General features: G+C 48.0%; 2 protein-coding genes and 1 pseudogene across 2 annotated transcripts in view; 2 read left to right on the top strand and 1 right to left on the bottom strand.

The window, feature by feature from the left end:
* Positions 1 to 23,817, top strand: part of SNRNP200 (small nuclear ribonucleoprotein U5 subunit 200) — a 198,884-nt gene that overhangs the window by 39,240 nt on the left and 135,827 nt on the right. The window lies entirely within an intron of this gene.
* NEURL3 (neuralized E3 ubiquitin protein ligase 3) lies at positions 4,390 to 11,643 on the top strand. Its single transcript, XM_069494473.1, has 4 exons — positions 4,390 to 4,488; positions 9,002 to 9,487; positions 10,539 to 10,610; positions 11,237 to 11,643. The coding sequence occupies exons 1-4, from the start codon at positions 4,461 to 4,463 to the stop codon at positions 11,401 to 11,403; spliced, it is 753 nt and encodes a 250-aa protein (XP_069350574.1). The 5' UTR covers positions 4,390 to 4,460; the 3' UTR covers positions 11,404 to 11,643.
* Positions 11,673 to 23,557, bottom strand: LOC138399443 (la-related protein 7 pseudogene; annotated as a pseudogene).

Here is a 23,817-nt window from a genome sequence, read left to right on the forward strand (position 1 = left end):
CCCCCTCCCCAGGCTCCCCTCCCTGGCATGCTCCCTGCTGGTTCCCCCCTGACACCCCGCTAGGAACTCGGGTGCTGGCCTGGCAGGGGCCAGAAGGGACCAGGGCCATGGAGGTGCATGGCAGAATCAGGACCCAGGAAGACCAGGGCAGGGCAGGCAGGGCAGAAGTGACAGCACAGACCTAACTAGGGGCCAGTACTGTGCTGGCACACATTGGCCCTCTCCTGTCCTCTGACCCCTAAGGCCCAAGGTGGGCTCCAGCTATTGACCCAGAGGGTTTGGTGGCCTTCCTGCGTTACTGTGGGGCCACTCAGGCCGACCTGGCTGAGAGCAGTGCTGCAGAGACGCAGGTGCAGCGGCGGCCGGAGCCGTGGTGGCAGGACCGTTTGCTTCCAGGGTATTGGGCCGGCAGTCAGTTCCTTTTCTGTCCACCAGGCGGCGGTGCTGGCCAAGCCCTGCGGCTCCCGGGCCGGTGTCCGAGGGAGCGCGGCCGCTCGCCGATTCCACAGCGCGGGCAGAATCCGTCTGTCGGGCGGCGAGGGGATTTAGCCAATATATAGTTAAGATGCAATTTACATGCCACCTGAGGGGCTGACTGGAAGGATCTTTCCTAACGTATGCACACCTGTGTGCTCACCGCCCGATCAAGGCGCAGGACTTGCCCAGCCCCCAGGGGCTCCGGCGCTAACGCCCCAAGGGGAGCATTAACCCGACTTGGAGCACCACGGGTCGGGTTGGCCCGAACTTTATGTTGTCTGGGCTGTTATTACGCAGAACGAGGCTCTGAACATTTGTGTGCCAGACTTTGTGGTCATTCACACCTAGACTGTCACCTGGGAGTGGAATGGCTGGGTCATGTGGCAGGTGGACAGACAACTTTAAAGTAGCTGCCACACTGCACTGCTTGGCGCGGACAAGTCCTTGCCGACCACCCACTGTGCCTAAGCCCTAATTGTTCCAGGGCTGGTTTCCAGGCGTGGCGGCCCCTTGCCCTCTGAAATTCCAGCCTGGTGGGGAACAGATGAGTGCAGGCCAAGTGCACGACGGTAGGGGTCCCAGGGCCTTGATGGCAGGCGGCCACGCAGGGCTGGGCTGCATAACAGTGTCGCAGTTTGGTCTGGGTTCCCACTCCTGCAGGCCGGCATGAACCCTGGGGCGAGCCCAGGCTTCCTCCTCTGTCCAGCTGCTTCTCAGAGCACTGGAGGCATCTTATGTTGCATGTGAAGGCACTTCGTAATAACGGGGCCCTTGGCAAACAAGGCTGACTGCCACTGAGGGGTCCCAATGAGGCGACAGCTCACCCTGGGGAAGGAGGGAGTGCATCGGAGGGGGCGGGGTGGGGGGAGGCGGAGCAGAGGGCTCAGAAGCCTCAGCCCCCACCTCCCTTCCTCGGCGGGCACTCCTCGGCTTCCAAGCCTCGAAGGGCCTCCGCGCCTCCTGCAGTACCGACTGCCGCCAACAGGTGCCGCCCAATCACCGCCCAGTCGGGAGGCCGCCTTCCCTTCTGAGGGCCAGGCCCTCCCTTCTCGGAACAAGCTTGGGCAGCCACAACTTGCCGGGCCACAGCCTTGCCTTGCTGATGGCACCAGAGGGCAAGGAAGGGTGCAGTCTCTATCGTGGGACAGACTCCACCTCACGCTCAGGCAACCAGTTGGCCACTGTCTATGACGCTGCCGCTGTCTGTCAGCCGCTCCAGCGGGGAAGACACTCACTGTTAACAAACGCTTCCGAGGGGCCAAGCGCCTGGGTGAGCGGCCATGGAGGAGCACGTGGCTGCTAAGGCACCGGCCGCCGCGCCACAAAGCCTGGTTCTGCCACTTCCTGCCCTGTGGTGGTGAACAATTTGCTTAACCTTTTTGTACCTCAGTTTCTCCATCTGTAAAATGGGAATGATTAAATAAATAGAAACTTTTTGAAGAGTTGCCATGAGGATTATCAAGTAAATACTGAACTTGGAACAGTAGTGTTTTTTAGGGTAGAAAAAGTACTATCTTTTCTCACCCATCACGAGGTTCATGGCTTCCCTATATAACAAAAGACAAATCAACAAGAGAAAAGCAAACCAATGTATTTAATGTAAGTTTTACAAGACACAGAAATGAAGATGCCAGAAACAGGGAAAGCTGTGTATTTTAGGCTTTGGTTTGATGAAGAGTGGACGGTCGTATAGAAGCATGACTGGGTAAATGGGGGAGGGGCTAATGGTAGTAAACTGGGGGGTTCGGCCAGGCCACTTTGTTCCGATTCTTCTCTCTGTCCCTGTGTCTTCAGAGATAAGGGTGGTAATGAGGGGCTTACCTCAGGGGAGAAGGGCAAAGGGAAGCTGAGAGTGGCTTTCCTGATCTGCTGTTTTCTCAGATGCCAAAGGGTCATACTTTGGGGTAGTGGGTGCTGAACTCTGTTAGTTTGTTAGATAAACAAACACGGGAGTATATGGTGGGGGACCTGCCTGGGCATTCCTGTCCCCTAGATGCCAGGCCTAAGGTGAGCGTCAGTTCCTCAGAATGTCCCCTCCCCACCGCCCAAAGTCCTGCAGATGGGACCACCCCACCCCCGCCAGCTGGCTTGGGCAGCCTGACGTCCACAACTTGGCCAGTAATTTTCCAGGCAGGCTGAGGCTCCAGCCCTGATTTCCCCGATAAGATGCCATACATATCTCTTTTGTGGGAATGTGGTTTATCAACAAGGTGCTCTTGGCTCCAGCCAAGGGTAACCACCCAGGGCAGCCAGCACTGCAGGTGGAGCCGGGGAGGGGGAGGAGGGAGAAGGAGGGATCTCTGGGCCCCAGCACTGCCCAGAGACTGGTGGGGCTGCCAGAGGGCCTGGGGGGGATGAGGGTGCCCTGAGCCTGAATCCCCCAGAGACTGGTGGGGCTGCCAGAGGGCCTGGGGGGGATGAGGGTGCCCTGAGCCTGAATCCCTCAGACTGCCCAGCCAGAACTGTAAACCACAGGTTTCTGGGCCAGCAGGAACCATCAACTTTGGGCTCGTTGTGACTGGCATTGACTCCTCACCTGTTTGACTTTGGCCCTTTGGAAGACTGGGCCTTTGCTTCTAGTGGAGAAACTGAGGGAGCTTGGCAAGTGTGTGGCGTGGGAGAGGAGGGCCAGGGTTGCAGCAATGTCTTTGGAAGTCAACTGGGGCAAAGCTGTTGTCACCCTTACTAAGACCAAAGTCACAGCATGTCAGGGCTGGAAGGGATCCACAGACCAGCTCATCCTGGCTTCCTGTTTTACACACGGGGACACCAGGGCCAAGCGGGGCAAGGGAGCTGCCCAAGGTAACACAGGGGAACAACCTGGGTCTCCAACCCCCCCTGCTCTCTTATCCCAGCCAACCTCCCCAGACCAGGCAATGCACCCTCATTGCCTGCTCCCCATGGGCATGCATGGGGCCACCCATCCCTTAGCTGAGTCCAGAGTAGTCACTGATCGTGGCCTTGATCTGGGGTCTTGGGAAGGGCCTAGCCTGGAGGTTGAGGGCCAGGGTACTCTCAAGCTTCCGAATCAACCCAGGGCCTTGCCACCCAAAGGAAGGGCCACAGAACCACCTGGTTAGAAAAACAGAATCCCAGGCAGGGCACCTGACTTTCTGACCACTTTGCATTTTAACAGGTCTCCGGGAGATTTGTGTGAATGTGGCAAGGTGAGAAGCACTAGGTTAGAGCAAGCCTCTTCCCTCCATGAGCCTCAGTTTCTCTAACAGAAGTCACAGGGGCAGAACATCTCTGACTTCTTTGCCAGAGCTAACATACTGGGAGCCAGGCCTTCATTGTGACCTTCTGTGGGGCTATTTGCATTTTGTGGTGGCTTCCGGAAAGTGGCATTCTAGCTTCAGCAAGGCTGGGGGAATGATCAACCACTCTCCCCTTCTGTCTGCTTAACCCTCTTGTGTCTGCTAGAGACCCAGGGTAGGTGTAACTTCACAGGTCCTAGGATGGAGCTGATTCAGTTCAATCCACTTCAGCAATACTGATTGAGCGCTTCGTGTGTGCTGGGGTCTGTACCAGTGAATCTCCACTTTAGAATGATGCAAGATGCTTTTTAAAACTCCTGATGCCGGGGCCTCACTCCAGGCCAATGGACCAGAGCCTTTGGGGGCAGGGCTGGGCATAGGTACTTATTAACGCGCCCTGGGCAATTATAATGCACAGCCAGGTTGAGACTGGTTGGAAGTAAGAGAAAAGGCTGCTGGAAGACCTACCAGGGCCAGGTCCCCACTCTCTGTTTCCTTCTCTCAGGCCAGCCAGCTGCAAGCCCGGAGAACTCAGCAGGAAATCACCAGGAAATTCCCTGTATATGGTAATGCATGACAGCAACATCTAATTAATCATCAACCCTGTAACGTGATCCCTGCGGCTCATAAAAAGAGGACCTGCTGAGTCTTTGGAAACCTGTCTACTGGCCTTCTCTAGACGGTTCCTTCTAGACCTGGGAACCTGTGCCCAAGGACCCCAGGCTGATGGGTGCCCAGCTCTGCTCTGAGGCCAGTAAGTAGACCTCCTACAAGCCCTGAGCTTGGTCCCTGGACCAGGGGTGCAGGAAGTGGAGGGGGCTCTGTCATTGCTGGGGTAGAAGTTCCAGGAGGTAGAGGTGTGGTCAGTGTAAAGTTTAGGGGGCCTGGTGGGATCCCAGCTCTGCCAAGCCCAGCTGTGGGATCTTGGGCAAGTCACTTTGTCCCTGGGCCTCAGTTTCCTCATCTGCAGGCTGGGGACAGGCTTACAGGGCTGCTAGAACACACAAATCCAAAGGGTAATAAGCACGAAGTTTCTCTGCGAGCCTCACCCAAGGCCACTGGCATCCCTTAGTGGAAGGGCTGTGTGTGGGGGGGATAGAGGACCTGGTCTTTTATCACCGGGGACTGGGGCTGCACATCTCTGGATCTGCCCTCCCAGGTAAAGCAGCTCGGGCTCAGGGCTCTTGTCCTCCTGGTGGGCACTCAAGGCTCACGCACGAGCCGCGGGCTGCAGCCAGCACCACCGCTGCTGCAGCCACTGTTTGGATTCCAGGCAGGGCAATGATGTGCCATAAAGGAGGCAGGGTAGGAGTGTGGGGACTGGGAGCTGGGTCTGGGGTCCCCCACTCTGCCTGCAGGAATGTGGACTTGCACAGCCTTTCTAGGCTCTGAGTGCTTCCCCAGGAGGGTGGCAGGAGAAGTGAAGGAGGCTGCACGTGCTTATCAGCGCCTGGCACCCCGACAGGCTGCAGCTGGAGGGGTGGTGATGAAGAGGATGAAGACCCGCAGAGGCGGCAGCTGGGGGCTGACCCTGTATCACTTGAATTCCAAGGGCCCGGAGAGTCTGTAATTTGACTCTACCTGTCCAGGGGTGGAGACGTCTAAGGAGGCCCTGACTTGTGTTCCCTGGACTTCCTGGCAGCCAGGGTGGATCCCTGTCCAGCCCCGCACTTGGTCCCACCCCACAGCAGCAGGGGAAGGTGGGGGCAGGCAGCGTAATTGGACAGCGTCCTCTGTGGACATGTCACTCCATCACTCTGTCACTCTGCTTCTCTGAGCCTCAGGATCCTGCCTGAAAATGGGGCTGATAAAAAGAAGGTGACGTTGCTCAGGCACCTGGGTGCTCTGAACCCTGTGCCAGCCCAGCCGCTGGGGACAGGCCTGCTCGGAGAGCCACACTTGGCCTGTGCCCACCTCCCACACATCCCACCCTGGGAGTGGGTGGCCTGGGTGGCCCCGGTCAAAGGGTGGGAGGACCCCGGCAGTCCGTGTGGGAGAAGGCAGGCAGAGCAGAGGTGGCTGGTCACACCTTTCATGCCACTGAGCCCTGGGCAAAGTAGGTGGAGGCAGCCTGCAGGCCTTTGCGGGGCTGGCAGGGAGAGGGAGGGTTGCAGCCCCATGCAGTCTCGGCCGTGCAGTGAACCGCCACGCGGGAGAGTGCCTGTGGGGAGACTGAGCCCCAGTGGCCCTTTGTTCCCCAGCCAGAGGTGCCTTGCAAGGGCCACACTCAGGCAGGTCCTGAGGGGCTGCCTGAGCAGGGAGCAGAGCCTGGGTGTGCAGCAGAGAGGAGGGTACTCAAGTGCCCTGGCCGCGCATAGTGACCTGTGCAGACAGCTATGTCCCTTTGGCCCCCTCCTCTAACTGTGGTGACATGACAGCTTAGCTCCCATGCCGCTGGGAAGGCTCCTTATGGGTGAGCTTTGCAGACTGTCAAGTTCCCATCCAGGGCAAGGCCTGCTTCTCCTGGGCTCCCCAGGCCCTCCCTGCCCCATGTAGCCACCGAGGCCACTCCCCGGGAGTTCCTCCTCCTCCCTGGACTGCCTCCCAGCCAGCCAGGCCCCCCCGCCCCCTGCCCCCCGCAGGAAGTGCAGGGGCAATGAGCTCCCCTCCCCTCCCAACCTTGCAGGGGTTGGCCTCTGTCCCTGGCACCTGCCCAGGGGATGGGGTGGAAACTCCAGCCACAGCCAGGACGGGCTCATCTCTGCGAGTTACCGTCCAGGCCCAAGGTGCTGAGCATGACGGGCCTCCAGTTCCCCTGAGCTTGGTCCCTGGACCAGAGTGCAGGAAGTGGAGGGGCTCTGTGTCACTGCCAGGGCAGAAGTTCCTTCTTTCCCTGTAGGGGCTGCACTGGGTGGAGCTGGAGCGACTCCTGTTTGACCCTAGTTCTGCCCCTGGTTGCTGTGGGGCCAGGGCCGGCTGCTTGCCCACCGTCTGCCTCTCGGGGTGGCAGCAGGATTGGGTGTGGCGGCATGTGGACAGGATGCTGGTCACCATCTCCCACACTGCCCCTCGACCAGGACCATTGCTCAGGCACCTTGGCAAGCCCACTCCAGGGCTTCTCTCCAGGCCCCAGCTCAGGGATGGAAAGTGACCCAGCCAGGGGGGTGGCCTCTACCCTCCATGGTTTCGGCTGGTTACACCTGGTGCCCGCCCCCCCCCTGCCTTGCCAGGTGGGCAGTGAACAGGATCCCCGGGCAGGTGCCCGAGACTCCAGGCCTTGGCTGGGCAGCACATCACTTTCGTATGTGGGTGAGACTGGGCCCCGGGGGACAGTGACCTGCCTGGGTCAGCAGCAGGGCAGGACTAGAATCCATGTGTCAGACATGGCCGATCACTGTGCCCCTGCCCTCCACAAAGCGGCCTCAACAATGGGCACGAGGACAGGTTTGATGTCAGGGTCCCCCAGTCTGCTTCAGGTCTCCCTTTGTGCTGACTCAGGGACTTCCCCTTGCTTAGGGACAGCCTCGAGGGACAGGGAGTCCGGGCAGACCTGTCAGGACAGGAGGGAGAGATGTGGGCATTCCAGGAAGGTGCCGGCGTGGTCAGAGATGTGGGTGAGATAGGCAGGGCTCTGGGAGGGCCCCTTCAGAAGTCCCAAAGTCAGGGTGAGTGCTTGTCCCCAACGCCTCGAGTAAGGGCATTTTAGGTAGGCTTATCTTTGGTCTGTGGAGGTCAGGGACAGATTCACTGTGACCTCAAGGGTGTCCCTTGTGCCTAACAGATTAAGCCTCCCCTCCCTGGTCCCTGCTGGAAGTTTGCAGGTCTGTATGTGGTCAGAGGTTCCAGGGGAAGGTGACCTGCTCTGGGAGGGGAGGGGCCTTGGTCCTCTAGGCTGGGGTCTAGGTCAAGTTTGTTTGAATTCACCTCTTTTTATTTTTAACAGCAAGGAGTCAGCCAGCTCCCCTCCCCCACGCCAGAAAGAGCAGGGCCAGGCGGAGAATGGCAGGGGCTGGCAGGAGATTAGGCCTCAGGGCTGGCTAAGGGCAGCACAGTCCTGGGGCAGGAAACTCCACCAGCTTCCTCCAGGCGGGAGCTGAGAGGAAGGACTGCCCGGCAAGGAGCTTTGCCCTCCTGGCTGCGGAGTGCAGTCATGCAGGGAGTCCCCTGGTTTCAGAGCCAGCCCATGATTTTGAGGGGCTGACCTGCGACCCCCTCTCCAGCCTGTACCCCCACCCCATGGGAAGCAGCCGGGCCCCTTTCTCTCCCAGGACAAGGATGTCCCCATCACCAGGGGCCACGGCCTTCACAAATAATGCAGGTTCCGTGTGGAAAGTGAGAAAGTGAGAAGAGCAGAGGGGGAAACCTGGAGCACAGCTGGCACGTGGCCATTCCCTCCCCTCATCCCTGGGTGTGCAGAGAATAGATGTGGATAATACACACACGTGCCTAACCAAACCTGCTCTTGCTTGCTTTTTTTTAATTTCAGGATATTACGGGGGCACACATGTTTTGGTTACATAATTTGATTTTGTACAGTTTGTGAGTCAAAGTTACAAGGGTGCCCTCACCCAGACAGTGTGCGCTGTGCCCATTAGGTGTGATTTACCCATCCCCCTTCCCCTCCCGCCTGCTTGGTTTCCGTTGAGTTTTACTTCCATGTGTGCACATGGGTGTTGATCCATTAGTTCCACTTAGTATTGAGTACATGTGGCTTTGTTTGTTTTTCCATTCTTGTGATACTTCACTTAGAAGAATGGTCTCCGGTTCCCTCCAAGTTGTTACAAAAGATACTAGATCATTATTTTTTTATGGCGGAGTAGTATTCCATGGTACACATATACCACATTTTATTAATCTGCTCATGTATTGGTGGGCACTTGGGTTGTTTCCACATCAAGCCTGCTCTTTCTATGTAACAGTAACACCGGGGTTGATTGATCATGGGTGGCTCACCAACAGGCGTCAGTTCCTTTAGTAGTCACAGCATGACTGAGGGAGGGGACCTGAGGCTTGGGGAGGTTCATGGTGTGAACTCACACTTGGGACAGGCAAAGTGGGCTCCTCACCTGGCTCTAAGCAGGTCTCTGGGGTTCTGGGGAGGGTGGCGGTGGTGGAGTTGCGAGGATCCCAGGGAGGCTGGGGAGGTGGAAGTTGTCCTCCGGCGGAAGGTCAAGGTGGCCCCGTAGTGCTGCTGGGGGAGGGGTGTTGAAGTGGCTCTGGGGTTTGGGGGTGTGTCAAGGTGGCCCCAGGGGCTGGGGCCTCTGGGGTGCTGGTGGGTCCAGGCCCAGCCCACACTGACACTGCACGCCTGCCTCCTCATCCCGCAGACGCCAATTCCCCGGGAGAGGCGCTTCGCTTCCACACGGAGGCCAAGGGCGCGCAGGTGCATCTGGACACCCGCGGCTGCACCGCGCACAGGTGCGCCACGTTCCACGACGGCATCGTGTTCAGCCAGCGGCCGGTGCTGCCGGGCGAGCGCGTGGCCCTGCGCGTGCTGCGACAGGAGGGCGGCTGGTGCGGCGGCCTCCGCGTGGGCTTCACGCGCCTGGACCCCGCGCGCGTGTCCGCGCCCAGCCTGCCGCCCTTCGTGTGCCCGGACCTGGAGGAGCAGAGCCCGACGTGGGCGGCCGTGCTGCCCGAGGGCTGCGCGCTCGAGGGGGACGTGGTCCGCTTCTGGGTGAACCGCTGCGGCTGGCTCTTCGCCAAGGTCAACGCCGGCCGCCGGCTCCTGCTGCGCAAGGGCGTGCTCATGGGCGCCCCGCTCTGGGCGGTGATGGACGTGTACGGGACCACCAAGGCCATCGAGCTTCTGGGTGAGACAACCGCGGGGACCCAGGCACGGCCCTGAGGAGCGGGTGGAGATGGAGGCTCGGGTGGTGCCCCACGCCCATCCGGAGCCGAGGGAAGAACCGTTCATTCGTTCATATTCAGTTATTCCATCAGCCCTAGCCCAGTGTCAGGTGTGACGATGGCCACTGCAAACACCAGATAGACAAGACCCTAGTCATAGGGAAGGCAGCCTTGTCCCTAAAGAATCAGATATGGCCAGCACTCCAAACATCTGTTACAGGACTGATTACGTTTCACAAAGGAAGAAACATTCGGGCCTTTGCAGTCTAAGTAGGAGTTCACTAGAGACAAAGGCAGGAAGCAAAGGGGACATTAAGTGAGAGGGCTAGAGGTGCAAGGATTCTGCCAGCAGGGGGAAAGAAACCAGAACCACGCCTCTGCCGCTCCAGAGGAGAGTGGATTTCAGGGGAGCGCAGAGAGGCAGTAATACCCCCAGCTACTAAGGAGGCTGACGTGAGAGGATCGCTTGAGGCCAGAAGTTTGAGGCTGCAGTGAGCTATGATTGCACCACTGCACTCCAGCCTGGGCGGCAGAGGGAGGAGACTCCGTCTCAAAAAAGAAAAAAAGTACTCGCGGTCCATCCCTGCCCCCACTGAACTGGATTTTAAAATCATTTGCCACAGCTTCTGGAGCCTCATGCCTTGGAGCACCTGATTTGACAGGTCTGGAGTAGGCCCCAACACCTGTGTTCTCCCTGCCTCCTGGGACACACAGAAGCACATCCGAGTTTGGAAACAGGTCACGCTGAAGAGTCTGCACTCAGGCAGGGCAGCAGAGCAAAGAGGATGGGCCTGGAGGAAGGGCGGTTTAGGAGGAAGGATCAATGTGGCCAGGAGTTGGCTGGGCTAGGTTAAGCTGGGGAAGGAGTGGCCCAGGACAGGGTCTTAAAATCAGCTGGGAGCCCCAGCACTGTAACCCAGAAAAGAAAGGAGGGAGGCCTTTGCTGCAGGGCCTGGGCGGGATGGGGCACCTGGGTTTACTCTCTCAGGCCCTGAGTTTCCCTCTCTGCCTTAGATCCCACAGGCAGCCGGTTCCCCACAATTGTGCCGTCCGTCCTCAGCGACGAGCCTGCGCTTGAGCCTGAAGGTCAGTAGCTTCCCAAGCACCAGGGGCTCCCTAGGACTTGGGCCCCCCGGGAGTGGGGTGCAAATAGGCCTGAGCCCTGGTTGCTCAGTCAAGTCTCCCAGGGGCTTCGGACCCAACGATTTGGCTCTGCCTCCTGGAAACCTAAAAGCAATTTAACAGCTCTGCCTTCTAGAACATTGGCCAACTCTAAGTTACAAGAGCACATTTATGAGCAGATAATGTTATTTTGTTCTTGCTTTAAAAAAGCAATCCACACTCATTGTAAAGACTTTGCAAAGTCGAAATAAATATTAGAGGACAAAGAAGAAAGTTAAAAAAAGTTACCCATTACCTCTTGGGTGGATTTACTCCCCATACTTTGTAGTTGTAGATATATACGTATGTATATACGGGGAATTGTTTGTCCTTTGTTTTCCTTTTCTCTAAATTGGAATTTGATATGTATGTACGTACGTTATGCTTTTTTCTTCCCAATGTTTTTTCACTTGATCACATTGTAAGCATTTTCTCATAGGTAATATTCTTCAAAACATTACTGCATAGTTCTCTGTCCTGTGGTTACAGCATGAGTAGGCTGTCCACCCCTTGCCCCCACATGCCCTGACCTATGTTGTCCCCCTTTCTAGCCACATCGGGAGAGGAGTGTGCCGTCTGCTTCCACCATGTTGCCAACACCTGCCTCGTCCCCTGTGGCCACACGCACTTCTGCAGCTCCTGTGCCTGGCGGGTCTTCAGGGACACAGCCAAGTGCCCCATGTGTCGCTGGCACATTGAGGCAGTAGCCCCGGCATGAGTCTCTCCTGCTCTGGGGACTGGTGTAGGCTCAGAAGAGGAGAAGGCTTCGTGCTGTGGGCGGCAGATTGGGCCTAGATCCAAGCCTGGCACAGAGGGAGGAGGTGCAGCCCCCCCTCTGTCTGGGGAACAGTCAGCAGCAGAGAGAGGAGCACAAGCGGGCGGTGGCTGCTTCCCCCACCCTTCTCCAACAGGGGCTCGGCGAGTGGAGCAAGGAGAAGCTCCTTTTCCTGCCCACGCCAGAACTGTCCTTCTGATGCAGTGCTTTGTTCAGAGGGAGGGTCGCTTGATTCCTTGTTTTATAGCTGGGGAAGTTAAGGTGTCTGCCCGTGTCTGGTGGGAGCCCTGCACGCCTGGGGCATTGAAGAGCCTGGAGCAGAAGCGGAGCGGTATCTAGGAGGAACCAGTCCCAGGTGGAAGCCGGGTCACCTCTGACAAGTCCCCCGTAAAGTGGATCTGCAGTTACCTGCCCTGCCTACCTTTCAGGGTGGCTGTGAGGTCCCAATGAGATCATGCAGCTGAAGATGATTTAACACATGAAAGCGTACTGTTGTCATTATGGTTATTTCCTTGCCAGTTTCTGAGATCATCAAAATAAAGTTTGTCTTTCATGAATGATTTACAAATGACTGTGTTCCCCACCCCCCTTTTTTTTGGCAATACTAGTAACCAGGGTAGACTGTGTCCCCTTTGTGCCAGTGGGAGTGAGTAGAACTGTGGACTGGTCAGTATGATGGGGCATTTGGGGACAGACATGTCATTCTGTCCTCCCCAGACACACTCTCCAGTGATATATTGAAGGAAAAGGACTTCCCATCAAAAATTCTATGCCAGCAAGATTGTCCTTCAAAAGTGAAGAAGAAATTAAGACATTTCCAGATAAACAAAAACAGAGAATTTATTGCTAGAATACCTGCACTACAAGAAATACTACTAGGATTCCTTCAGATTGAAATGAAATGAATGATCTCTAACTTTTGTCCAATTTTATAGATAGGAAAACTGAGGAGCAGGTACACTGGGGAATAAATAACTATAGTTCAATGCGATCAGTGTTAAAATAGGCTATACAAAGAGTTTGCCAGCTTCCAGTTCAAGACGGCAGACTGCACACATGTACATGTTTCCTTTTATTCCAAGGCTCAATTTATATTGCTTGGAATGATCTGAACAGATTTATCTGTTCCCTAGAAAATACAGGGAACACCTAGTGAACCAAAAACTATGATAAAAGATGGAAAGCAGATGGGATCATATGGAATATGGAAACCATGGGCCAACTTACCAGAGGAGAAGACTGCTACAAAAGGTGGGAGCAGCTCTAGGGATGCTTTGGACCCAGAACTTGTGAACTGGGGGCAGGAGGGGTCCATGGTTGACTGACCATGACTGGTTGGGGCATCACAGAATGGACAGCCAGGAGAGTTTGCCACAGGCCAGACAGTGAGCCACAGAAGTGTCTGCCCACGGGCAGGAGCAGAGAGAGGTGAAGGCAAAGCTCCAGAGACAGACAGCTCCCTAAGGAAGCAGGAAGCGTCTATATCCAGAAGGCTAAATGTTAGCTCATCCTGTCAAGCAGCATATCCCATCCCTTCCCCATTCCACTTTACACAGTCACGGTTGCATGTCCTGCCCCTCCTTGCAAGCACGTCATTCAAGTTAACAAGGACTCTCAGGTCCAAAGGTAAACTCACAACCAAGAAAAGCCAAATATTTGCAAAATGCAAATATCATGGGGGAAAAGACTGACAACTCAACAAAAGGAGTTCATATCTGAAAAAACAGGGCTACATATACATCTGGGTTTTAGGATAACTATAATTAGATGCAAAAGGATATTGCGTTGAAAAATCTAGATACCTTGGGAATCTAAAACTTTATCATTGAAATTAAAAGCTTATGAGATGGAATGAGTAGCAGAAAGGATGTAGCTGAAAAATATGTTAGTGATCTGGAATCAACCAGGATGTACTACAAAATTACCAAGAGATGAAATATATAAAAAAAGGATAAGGAGAATAGATGTAGAAGTTCAAATATTCATCCAATAGGAATTCCAAAAGAAGAAAATAGATTAAATGGAGAAAAGAGAATACTCAAGGAAAAAATTAAAGAAAAATTTCCCAGAATTGAAGAAAGACATAGTTCTTCAGATTGAAAAAGCCTACCAGTTGTCAAGTAGAATAAGTGGGGAAAAAGGACCTCATTTTGATACATACTGGTGAAATTTCAGAGCACCAGGGATAAAGAGAAAACCTAAGAAGAAGAAAAAGAAGAAGAAAAAAAAAAAAACCCGAAACAGATCACACACAAAAGAATTAGAATCACTTTATCAGCAGGCTCATCCTCAGCAATACTGGGTGCTAAGAGACAATAGAAAAATATTTTCAAAGGTCAGAGGGATTTTCTTTAACTGAATTATATTTACATACAGTAATATGTACAGCTCTTAAGTCTCCATTGTGATGAGGAAATTATTTTGAAATCTAAAATTCTATACATAGCCACTCATTCAAACGTGAGAGCAAAATTAAGAAATTTTCAGATATAAAAAGACTCAAAGGTTACCATTAACAGATACTTTATGAAAGAATTATTAGAGAAATCACCAAATTAAAAAAAAACAAGAAAAATGAGTATGATGGTGAGCAATAAAAGCAAAAAAGTTGAATCTAAATAAATTAAAAGAACACAAATGAGCTGTTGAAATTGAAGACATGCTAACAAAAATAAACCTAATAGAATGGTTGGAAGATAAATTTGAAGAAAACTTCCAGGGAGTATAATGAAAACAATCATACAACTTTAAAAAGAAAACTAGGGAAGAAAGATAAAGAAAAACTAGAGCCTGTCTAGGAGTTCCAACATCCATATAATAGAAATTTTAGAAAGAGAGAAAGCAAAGGGGAAGAAGGTCTTAACAAAACCAAAGATTGTGTATTTCCAGTGTGAAAGGGCCCACTGAGTGCATATTTAGGAAATTTCAGAAAACTGAGAACAAAGAAAAGATCCTACAAACTTTCAGAGAGATATAAAAGATCACATACAAAGAATCAAAAATAAAAGCTATTTCACACCTCAGGAGAACAACAATAGAAGTTAAAGACCAGTGGGGAAAAGCCTTCACAATTCTATAGGAAAGTGATTTCTAATTAGAATACTACACCCAGCCAAACTACCAATCAAATAAGAGGGTAGCATAAAGACACTCTTCAGACAAACAACTTTTAAAAAAATTTACCTCACACACCATGTCCCCCTCAAATCTATATGACAACAATGTGGGATCCAGGAAGCAGGGATCAACCCCAGGAACAAAGGGAAGGGAATCCCCAGGACCATGGTGAAGGGAGGTCCTAGGATGATGCTATGCAGAACATCCCAAGTACAGCCTTTCTAGATGAGAGCAGATCACAGATTTTGAGGACACAACCCCTATGGCCAGGAGTGGTGGTGATGTATCAGTTTGGCATTACTTATCCAAATTTCACATGCACGACCCTTTAGCCCAGCAATCTCACTTCCGAAAATTTATCTTGCAGAAAAATTCTAACACATGCAAAAGGAGGTGTATATAGAGTTGTTCCTTGTTGTACTGCTTGTAACAAAAAAGGATTTAAAACAGCCTACACTCACGCCTGTAATCCTAGCACTCTGAAAGGCCGAGTTGGGTGGATTGTTTGAGCTCAGGAGTTCGAGACTAGCCTGAGCAAGAGCAAGACCCCGTCTCTACTAAAAAAATAAAAATGGACAACTAAAAATATGTATAGAAAAAATTAGCTGGGCTAGTGGCACATGCCTGTAGTCCCAGCTACTCGGGAGGCTGAGGCAGGAGGATTGCTTGAGCCCAGGAGTTTGAGGTTGCTGTGAGCTAGGCTGATGCCATGGCACTCTAGCCTGGGCAACAGAGTGAGACTATCTCTCAAAAAAAAAAAAAAAAAAAAAAAAAAAAAACAAAGACAGCCTACATGTCCACCAATAAGAGAGTGAATATATGTGAAACATCCATAGAGTAGAATATTATGTAGCTATTAAAAAGATGATCTTTCTGTGCATTGATATTGAAAGATCTACATAGATATTATTCAGAGGAAAAAGTAAGGTAGAGAAGTGAGTATACAATGTGCTACCTTTTGTGTAGAAAGGGGGCATAATAAGATATGTTCCTATGTGGACACATTTTCATAAACATACTCTGGCAGGACATCAGAGATTAACATAAGTGATTGTCTGTAAGGAATGGAAGGGGGACAGAAGGTATTAATAGATGGTAAACAAGGGCCCCAGGAACAAAATGCTTCCCCATATACCTTCTTTATTGCTATTTTGTTTTTGAACCATGTAAATGTGTTACAGTACCTTCAAAACAAAAGCAGATGATACCTATTAAAAGATTCATTCCACACATTAATTTGATAAATCTCACTTCAGGGGAGATTTCTCCAATAGGAAATTGGTAGGATATCTGACATTTGAAGATACTGAGAGCAATTAATATAATTGGGAGACAGTCTGGGATAGTCTGGTGGTAGATTCTTTTTAAAACAAGCAATAAAAATGATAATTATGCCGGGCATGGTGGCTCACGCCTGTAATCCTAGCACTCTGGGAGGCCGAGGTGGGTGGATCGTTTGAGCTCAGGAGTTCAAGACCAGCCTGAGCAAGAGCGAGACCCCATCTCTACTAGAAATAGAAAGAAATTATATGGACAGCTAAAAATATATATAGAAAAAATTAGCCGGGCATGGTGGTGCATGCCTGTAGTCCCAGTCACTCGGGAGGCTGAGACAGGAGGATCGCTTGAGCTCAGGAGTTTGAGGTTGCTGTGAGCTAGGCTGATGCCACGGCACTCACTCTAGCCTGGGCAACAGAGTGAGACTCTGTCTCAAAAAAAAAAAAAAAAAAAAAAATGATAATTATTAACTTTAGGAAAATAAAAAGTGCAGAAAGGACAATTGATTATAGTATTGTCTCAGTTTAGCTGTAATAGATATTCATATAGTATTAATGTACATGTTGACATTGACCCATCTAAATTACAATGTAACTGGTGGAGGCTAGAGAGATGGGAAGAGTGTTTGCATGTGTGGTGAGGGAATTAAATCCACACCATCCAGAGTGGGAAGTCTGTATCTAATCCCTAAAACTGAAAAACTCACACAGTAACAATATAATCATGTAATTTACACATACAGAGGTAAATGTGAACAAGAGGTAGAAGAGAGAATGGAAGACGAGGAATGAGGGCAGGAATTGCTGCTTTTATAACAAGTCTTGCAGAAGTGTTTGGCTCTTTAAATTATCTGATTATAATTTAAATAAAAGTAAATCCTTAAAAAAAAACTATAAGAATATTAAAAGACCCAGCAGTAGCAAGTGCTCCAGTCTCCAACCCCTGCCTTAGCTGTCAACGGAGACAAGAGGGAAACTTGGATTTCCACCTCATTTGGCAGCAGTAAGGCAGTGCTATCCGCTCCCACTTTGGAATAGTGTCAGAGGAAGCCTGCTAAAACAAGACTTAAATAAAACCCACTCTTATAATGCCCAAAATGTCCAGGATACAACCAAAACTCACTTGTCATACCAAGAACCAAGACAATGTCAGCTTCAATGAGAAAAAACAATCAACAATACCAATACTGAGATGACACAGTTGTTAAAATGATCTCACAAGGATTTTAAAGCACCTATCATAAAAATGCTTCAATGAGCAATCATAAACCCACTTGTAACAAACAAAAAAATTGAGACTCAGCAAAGAAATAGAAGACATAAAAAAGGATGACATGGAAGTTTTAGGACTGAAAATTACAACAATTGAAACAAAAAAACTCAGTGAACTTGAAGATAGAACAATAGAAACTACCCAATATGAACAACAACACAAAACACAGACTGAAAAATAAACTGAACAGAGCCTCAGTGGGGCTATTGACCTGTGGGGCTATAACTAAAGAGATAATATTCATGTCACTGGAATTTCCAGAAGGAGGACAGAGAGAGGTGCGGTGAAAAAGCATTTGAGGAAATGGCTAAAAATTCTCCAAATTTGGCAAAATATATAAATCTATAGATTCAAGAAACTGAGCCAACCCCAAACCCAAGATACTCCCCAGAAATCCATGCTAAGACATGTCATAATCAAACTTCTGAAAACTAAAGACAAAGAAAATTTCTTTTTGTGTGTGTGTGTGAGAGACAGAGGCTCACTTTGTTGCCCAGGCTAGAGTGAGTGCCGTGGCGTCAGCCTAGCTCACAGCAACCTCAGACTCCTGGGCTCAAGCAATCCTCCTGCCTCAACTTCCCAAGTATTAGCCACCATGCCTGGCTAATTTTTTGTTTCTGTTTTTAGATGACTGGCTAATTTTTTCTATTTTTAGTAGAGATGGGGTCTCACTCTTGCTCAGGCTGGTCTTGAACTCCTGAGCTCAAGCGATCCTCCTGCCTCAGCCTCCCAGAGTGCTAGGATTACAGGCGTGAGCCACCGCGCCCGGGCAAAACTTCTTGAAAGCAGCCAGAGAAAAATGACACCTTACCTTCAGGGAAAAAACAATTTGATGATTGCAGAGTTTGCATCAGAAACCACAGAGGCCAGAAGGAAGAGTCACGACATTTTTCAAGTGCTGAAAAAATTGGCAATCCATAATTCTATACCCAGAGAAATTATCCTTCAGGAATGAAGAAGAAATCAAGATCTCCCAGATCAAGGAAAACTTATAAAGTTTGTCACCAGCAGACCTAAAGGAATGGCTAAAAGAGGTTTTTCAAACAGAAAATAAATGATAAAAGAAGAAATCTTGGGACATCAGAAAGGAAGAAAACAATAGAGGGAATAAAAACACAGTGAAGTCCAGCGGGACACTGGAAGCGGAGACATGAGCGTGTGCCTACCACTCCCAGCCCCTGTGTTTGCAGTGGCACCCACGATGCCCCGTGCACACAGGAGTCTGGCAGACTCACAATGCATGGGTGCGCAGCAAGACTCAGCGTGAGTCCAAGTACAGAGTTGTTGCTGGGAAGCAGCTGCCCAGCCTGGGACTACATTTCTAAACCCCCAACAAAGGAATATGGGATATTTCTGGGATAAGGCTTCACCGTTTCTTTTCCCATCTACTAATACTTTCTGAATTCAGAGGACGCTGAGGTTCTAAGGGATGGTGGAAACATAAGACACAAGATAGAAGGTGATGCTAACCAGGAACCCCTGCACTGGACTGTATTGTGTGTGAGAAACGGACTTCTAGTGCACTAAGCCATGGAAATGATGGGGTTTATTTGTTACTGCAACAAGTGTTTCCTTAGAGTTTTTGCAGAATTATAGCACATGACTTTTCCATTTAATAACTAAAATTTAAATCTCAACTCAATAGTTTCTTTTTATTAAATTTTCTCAGCAAATATCTTATATGTATCTCTTTATATAATTTATTTTATTTAATTGGTAGTATGATATTTTATGATTATGTTTATGTACTTGTGAATTATATGCTACATTTCGTGTGTTCAAGATATTTGGCAATATACACTGGAAGAACAGTCTCGTATTTCTATTAAAAATTAGAAAACAGGCTGGGTGCAGTGGCTTATGCCTTTAATCCTAACACTCTGGGAGGCTGAAGCAGGAGAATCACTTGAACCCAGGAGTTTGAGGTTGCAGTGAGCTATGATGATGCCACTGCACTCTAGCCCAGGCAACAGAGCAAGAATCTGTCTCAAAAAAAAAAAAAAAGAACTGCACTAAAAATCATTTCTAAGAGGGAAGCTAATGGTGATAAACACTCACACAAAGAAAAAAGAAAGATGTCAAATAAACAACCTAACTTTAAACCTCAGGGAACTAGAAAAAGAACAATAAGCCCAAAATTAGCATAAGGAAGAAAATAAAAAGATCAGAGCAGGAATACATGAAATAGAGACTAGAAAAAACAATAGAAAAGATCAACAAAAATAAGAATTGTTTTTTGAAAAGATAAAATTGACAAACTTTTGGCTAGCATGAGAAAAAAAGATTCAAATTAATATAATCAGAAATGGAGGAGACATTTCAACTGATAGCAACGAAATACAAAGGATCTTGAGAGATTACTGCGAACAATTAAACACCAACAAATAGGATAACTGAGAAGAAATATAAAAATTCCTAGACATATTACAACCTACCAAGATGGAATCACAAAGAAATACAAAATCTGAACGGACTAATGATGAGTAAGGAGATTGAATCAGTAATCAAAAATCTCCCCCAAAAAGAAAAGCCCAAGACCAGATAGTTTCACTGGTGAATTCTACCAAACATTTAGAGGAGAATTAATACCAATCCTTCTCAAATTATTCTCCAAAATTGAAGAAGTGGAAACACTTTCAAACTCATTTTTCAAGACCAGCATCACTCTGATACCAAAGCCAGACAAGGACACTACAAGAAAAGAAAATTAAAGACCAATATTCCTGATGAACATACATGCAAAAATCTTCGACAAAATACTAGCCAACCAAATTCAACAGCACAGTAAAGGGATTATTCATCATAATCAAGTGGGATTTATCCCTGGGATGCAAGGATGATTCAACATATGCAAATCAATAAATGTGATAAACCACATTAACAGAATGAAGGATTAAAAATTATATGATCATCTCAATGAAGCAGAAAAAGCATTTGACAAAATGCGACACCTTTTCATGATAAAAACTCCCAACAAATTAGACATGGAAGGAGTGTACTTCAACATAATAAAGGCCCTTGCTATAGTTTGGATATGGTTTGTTTGTCCCCACCAAATCTCATGTTGAAATTTGATCCCCAATGTTGGAGGTCAGGCTTAATGGGAGGTGTTTGGGTCATAGGGACACATCAATTATGAATAGATTAATGCCCTCCTTGGGGGGTGGGGGTGAGTGAGTTCTTACTCTATTACTTCTCACAAGAGCCGGTTATCAAGAACAGCCTGGCACCTCCTCCGTCACTCTCTTGCTTCTCCTTCTACCTGTGATCTCTACGCACACCTCCTCCACTTGGCCTCCTGCCATGAGTGGCAGCAGCCTGAGGCCTCACCAGATGCTAACAGGATTGTAAGTCAAATAAGCCTTTTTTCTTTATAAATTACCCAGCCACAGGTATTCCATTTTGAAAACACAAAAGAGACTAAGATAGCCATATAAACAAGGCTTCGCCTAACATCATGCTCAAGGGTGAAAACTGAAAGCTTTTCCTCTAAGATCAAAAACAAAACAAGTATGTCCACTCTTACCACTTCTATTCAACATCATACTGGAAGTCCTAGCTGGAGAAATTAGGCAACAAAAAGAAATAGAAGTCATCCTAATGGAAAAGGAGGAAGTAAAGTTGTCTCTGTTTGCAGATGACTTGATCTTATATATAGAAAACCTTAAAGACTCCACCAAAAACCTGTTAGAACTAATAAACAAATTTAGTAAAATTGCAGGATAAAAAAAAATCAACATACAAAAATCAGTTGTGTTTCTATACACTAACGATGAACTATCTGCAAAAGAAATTAAAGAAATAATTTCATTTATAATAGTGTCAAAAAGAATAAAATACTTAAGAATAAATTTAACCAAGGAAGTGAAAGATCTGTGCACTGAAAACTACAAAACATTGATAAAAAGAAACTGAAAAAGATACAAACAAATGGAAAGATACTCAGTGTTTTTGGATCAGAAAAATTAATATTGTCAAGAAGTTCATATAATGCAAAGCAATCTACATATTCATTGCAGTCCCTATCAAAATTTCAATGGCATTTTTCATAGAAATAGAAAAAATAATCCTAAAATTCATAGGGAACCACAAAAGACCTCAAATAGTCAAAGCAATCTTGAGCAATAAGAACAAATCTGGAGGCATTACATTTTCTGATTTTAAATTATATTACAAAGCTATAGTATTCAAAGCAGTATGGTACTGGCATAAAATCAGACAAATAGACCAATGAAACAGAATAGAGAGCCCAGAAATAAATCCATACATATACATCCAATTAATCTTCAACAAGGCACCAATAATACATAATAGGGAAAGAATAGTCTCTTCAATAAATGGTGTGGGGAAAACTGGATATCCACATGCAAAACAATGAAATTAGACCTTTATCTTACACAATACACAAAAAACAACTCAAAATGGATTAGACTTAACTGTAAGACCTGAAACCATAAAACTTCTAGAAGAAAACAAAGGAGGAAAGCTCCTTGACAATGGTCTAAGCAATGGTTTTTTGGATGTGATATCAAAAGCACAGGCAAGGCCGGTTGTGGTGGCTCACCCCTGTAATCCTAGCACTCTGGGAGGCCAAGATGGGCCGATCGTTTCAGCTCAGGAGTTCGAGACCAGCCTGAGCAAGAGTGAGACCCCCATCTTTACTAAAAAAATAGAAAGAAATTAGCTGGACAACTAAAAATATATAGAAAAAATTAGCCGGGCATGGTGGCGCATGCCTGTAGTCCCAACTACTTGGGAGGCTGAGGCAGGAGGATTGCTTGAGCCTGGGAGTTTGAGGTTGCTGTGAGCTAGGCTGATGCCACGGCACTCTAGCCCGGGCAACAGAGCGAGACTCTGTCTCAAAAAAAAAAAAAAAAGAAAAGAAAAAGAAAAGTCAAAAGATAATCCTTATTAGTATCATCGTGAGTAATGAAAAAGAAAAAATGTCAAAAGATAAGTGTTTGTGAGGATGTGGAGAAAAAGGAACTCTCGTACATTGTTAGTGGGACTACAGGTTGGTACAGTCATTATGAAAAATAATATGGAAGTTCCTCAAAAAGTTAAAAATATAACTATCATATGATCCAGCAGTCTCACTTCTGGGTATACATCCAAAGGAAAAAAACAGGATCTCGAAGAGATATCTACATTACCAAGTTCATCATTGCATTATTCACAATTGTCAAGATATGGAAACAACTTAAGTGTTCACTGACAGATGAATGGATAAAGAAAGTGTGATATATACTGTTTTGTCAAAGACGCCATGCTAGCTTCCTGTAGTGCTAAATATTCTTTTTTCAAATCCATCCATTCACTCTTTGGTTGTACTGTTAATGCTATAACCTCTTCTCCCATTTTATCTCTTTATGTTTTTTTTTATGTTTCCTTTTTGTTTTTAAGAGAGAACCATCTTTTACATCTCCAGTATCCTTTTCGTCTTCAGTAGAGACTTCTAAATCTCTGTTTTCTTTGGAAACTCCTGAAGTTTCTTTTTTAGTGGTGTCCTTCTGAGCCATTTTCTTTACTTTTGATCTGGGAGTAGCTTCAGAGCTACTTCCCTTCCTCTTCCCTGTTCTGACTTCAGGTAAGCTAATATACTTCAGCTTTCTCATTATTTTCTTTCTCTTTGAGGGTTGCTTTTGGGGTTCAGTAGTTTCTATTTCAGAGCCCTCAGATGTGGTTCTCGATCTTTTCATTTTACACTCACATTGCTTGTGTCTGTATTTAACTCCTTTACATGGACATTGTCTTCCTTCTTCATTATTCCTTTCGTTATTTTCTTTTTCTTGTCTTCAGCCACTCTTAAGGATGAAATGGGCTTATTTTTTTACGGTCTTGGGAAAGATGCGAGGTTTTCTTGGTGCTTCTCCTGGTGAGTTTTTAAGAAACTCAGCAGCTTTTGCTGCTTGTTCTTTTGTTTCAAATTCCACAAAGGCAAATCCCTCTGGATCTCCAGTAGACTTATAATGTGGTATGCTGATATAAACCACATTGCCACGTGTCCCAGACACGCTTGCAATCCAGCTGTGAAAAACATTTTTGGGAAGTAACTCCACATACACCGTCCCCTCATTCTCACGCTTTGATCTTTCACCCAGAGGCTTTTTTCTCCTTCTAAATCCAGCTGTGCAACAGCTGACCTTTCCAAAGCTCTGGCCATGAACTTCCCATCAGTAGTCAATTTTTTCATTTTGTCAAAAGGCATGAGAAGTGATATGTCAACATATCCACCTCTAGATTTTTCTATCTGCTCTCGAAGAACTCTATCCTTGTGAAGATTTGCACCCTCAAACCAGAAGTCTACTTGCTTGGCAACATCCGCAGCAGCTGTTTTAACTCGAGACTGTTTCTTTTGTTCTACTTCCTTTTTCTTTTCGGTGCTTTCTTCTTCCACTGCCTTTTCTTGACTTCCACTTTCAGTTTCCATTCTCCGTTCAAATCCCAGAACACAGGGTCTGGTACTGCATCCTCCGCCCTTCCAGTCTTCTGATCCTTATAGTCGTGGTTACTTCCACGTCATAGAACAAACGACTGAAAGTGTGATATTAATACACACACACACACACACACACACATATATATATATATAAATACTTTTTAGCCCTAAAAAGAAAGGAAATCCTGCCATTTACAACAAAATAGATAAACCTGGAGGACAGTAAGTGAGATAAGCCAGACACAGAAAGA

Source organism: Eulemur rufifrons, chromosome 19, assembly GCF_041146395.1.
Source record: "Eulemur rufifrons isolate Redbay chromosome 19, OSU_ERuf_1, whole genome shotgun sequence".
Classification (NCBI taxonomy): domain Eukaryota; kingdom Metazoa; phylum Chordata; class Mammalia; order Primates; family Lemuridae; genus Eulemur; species Eulemur rufifrons.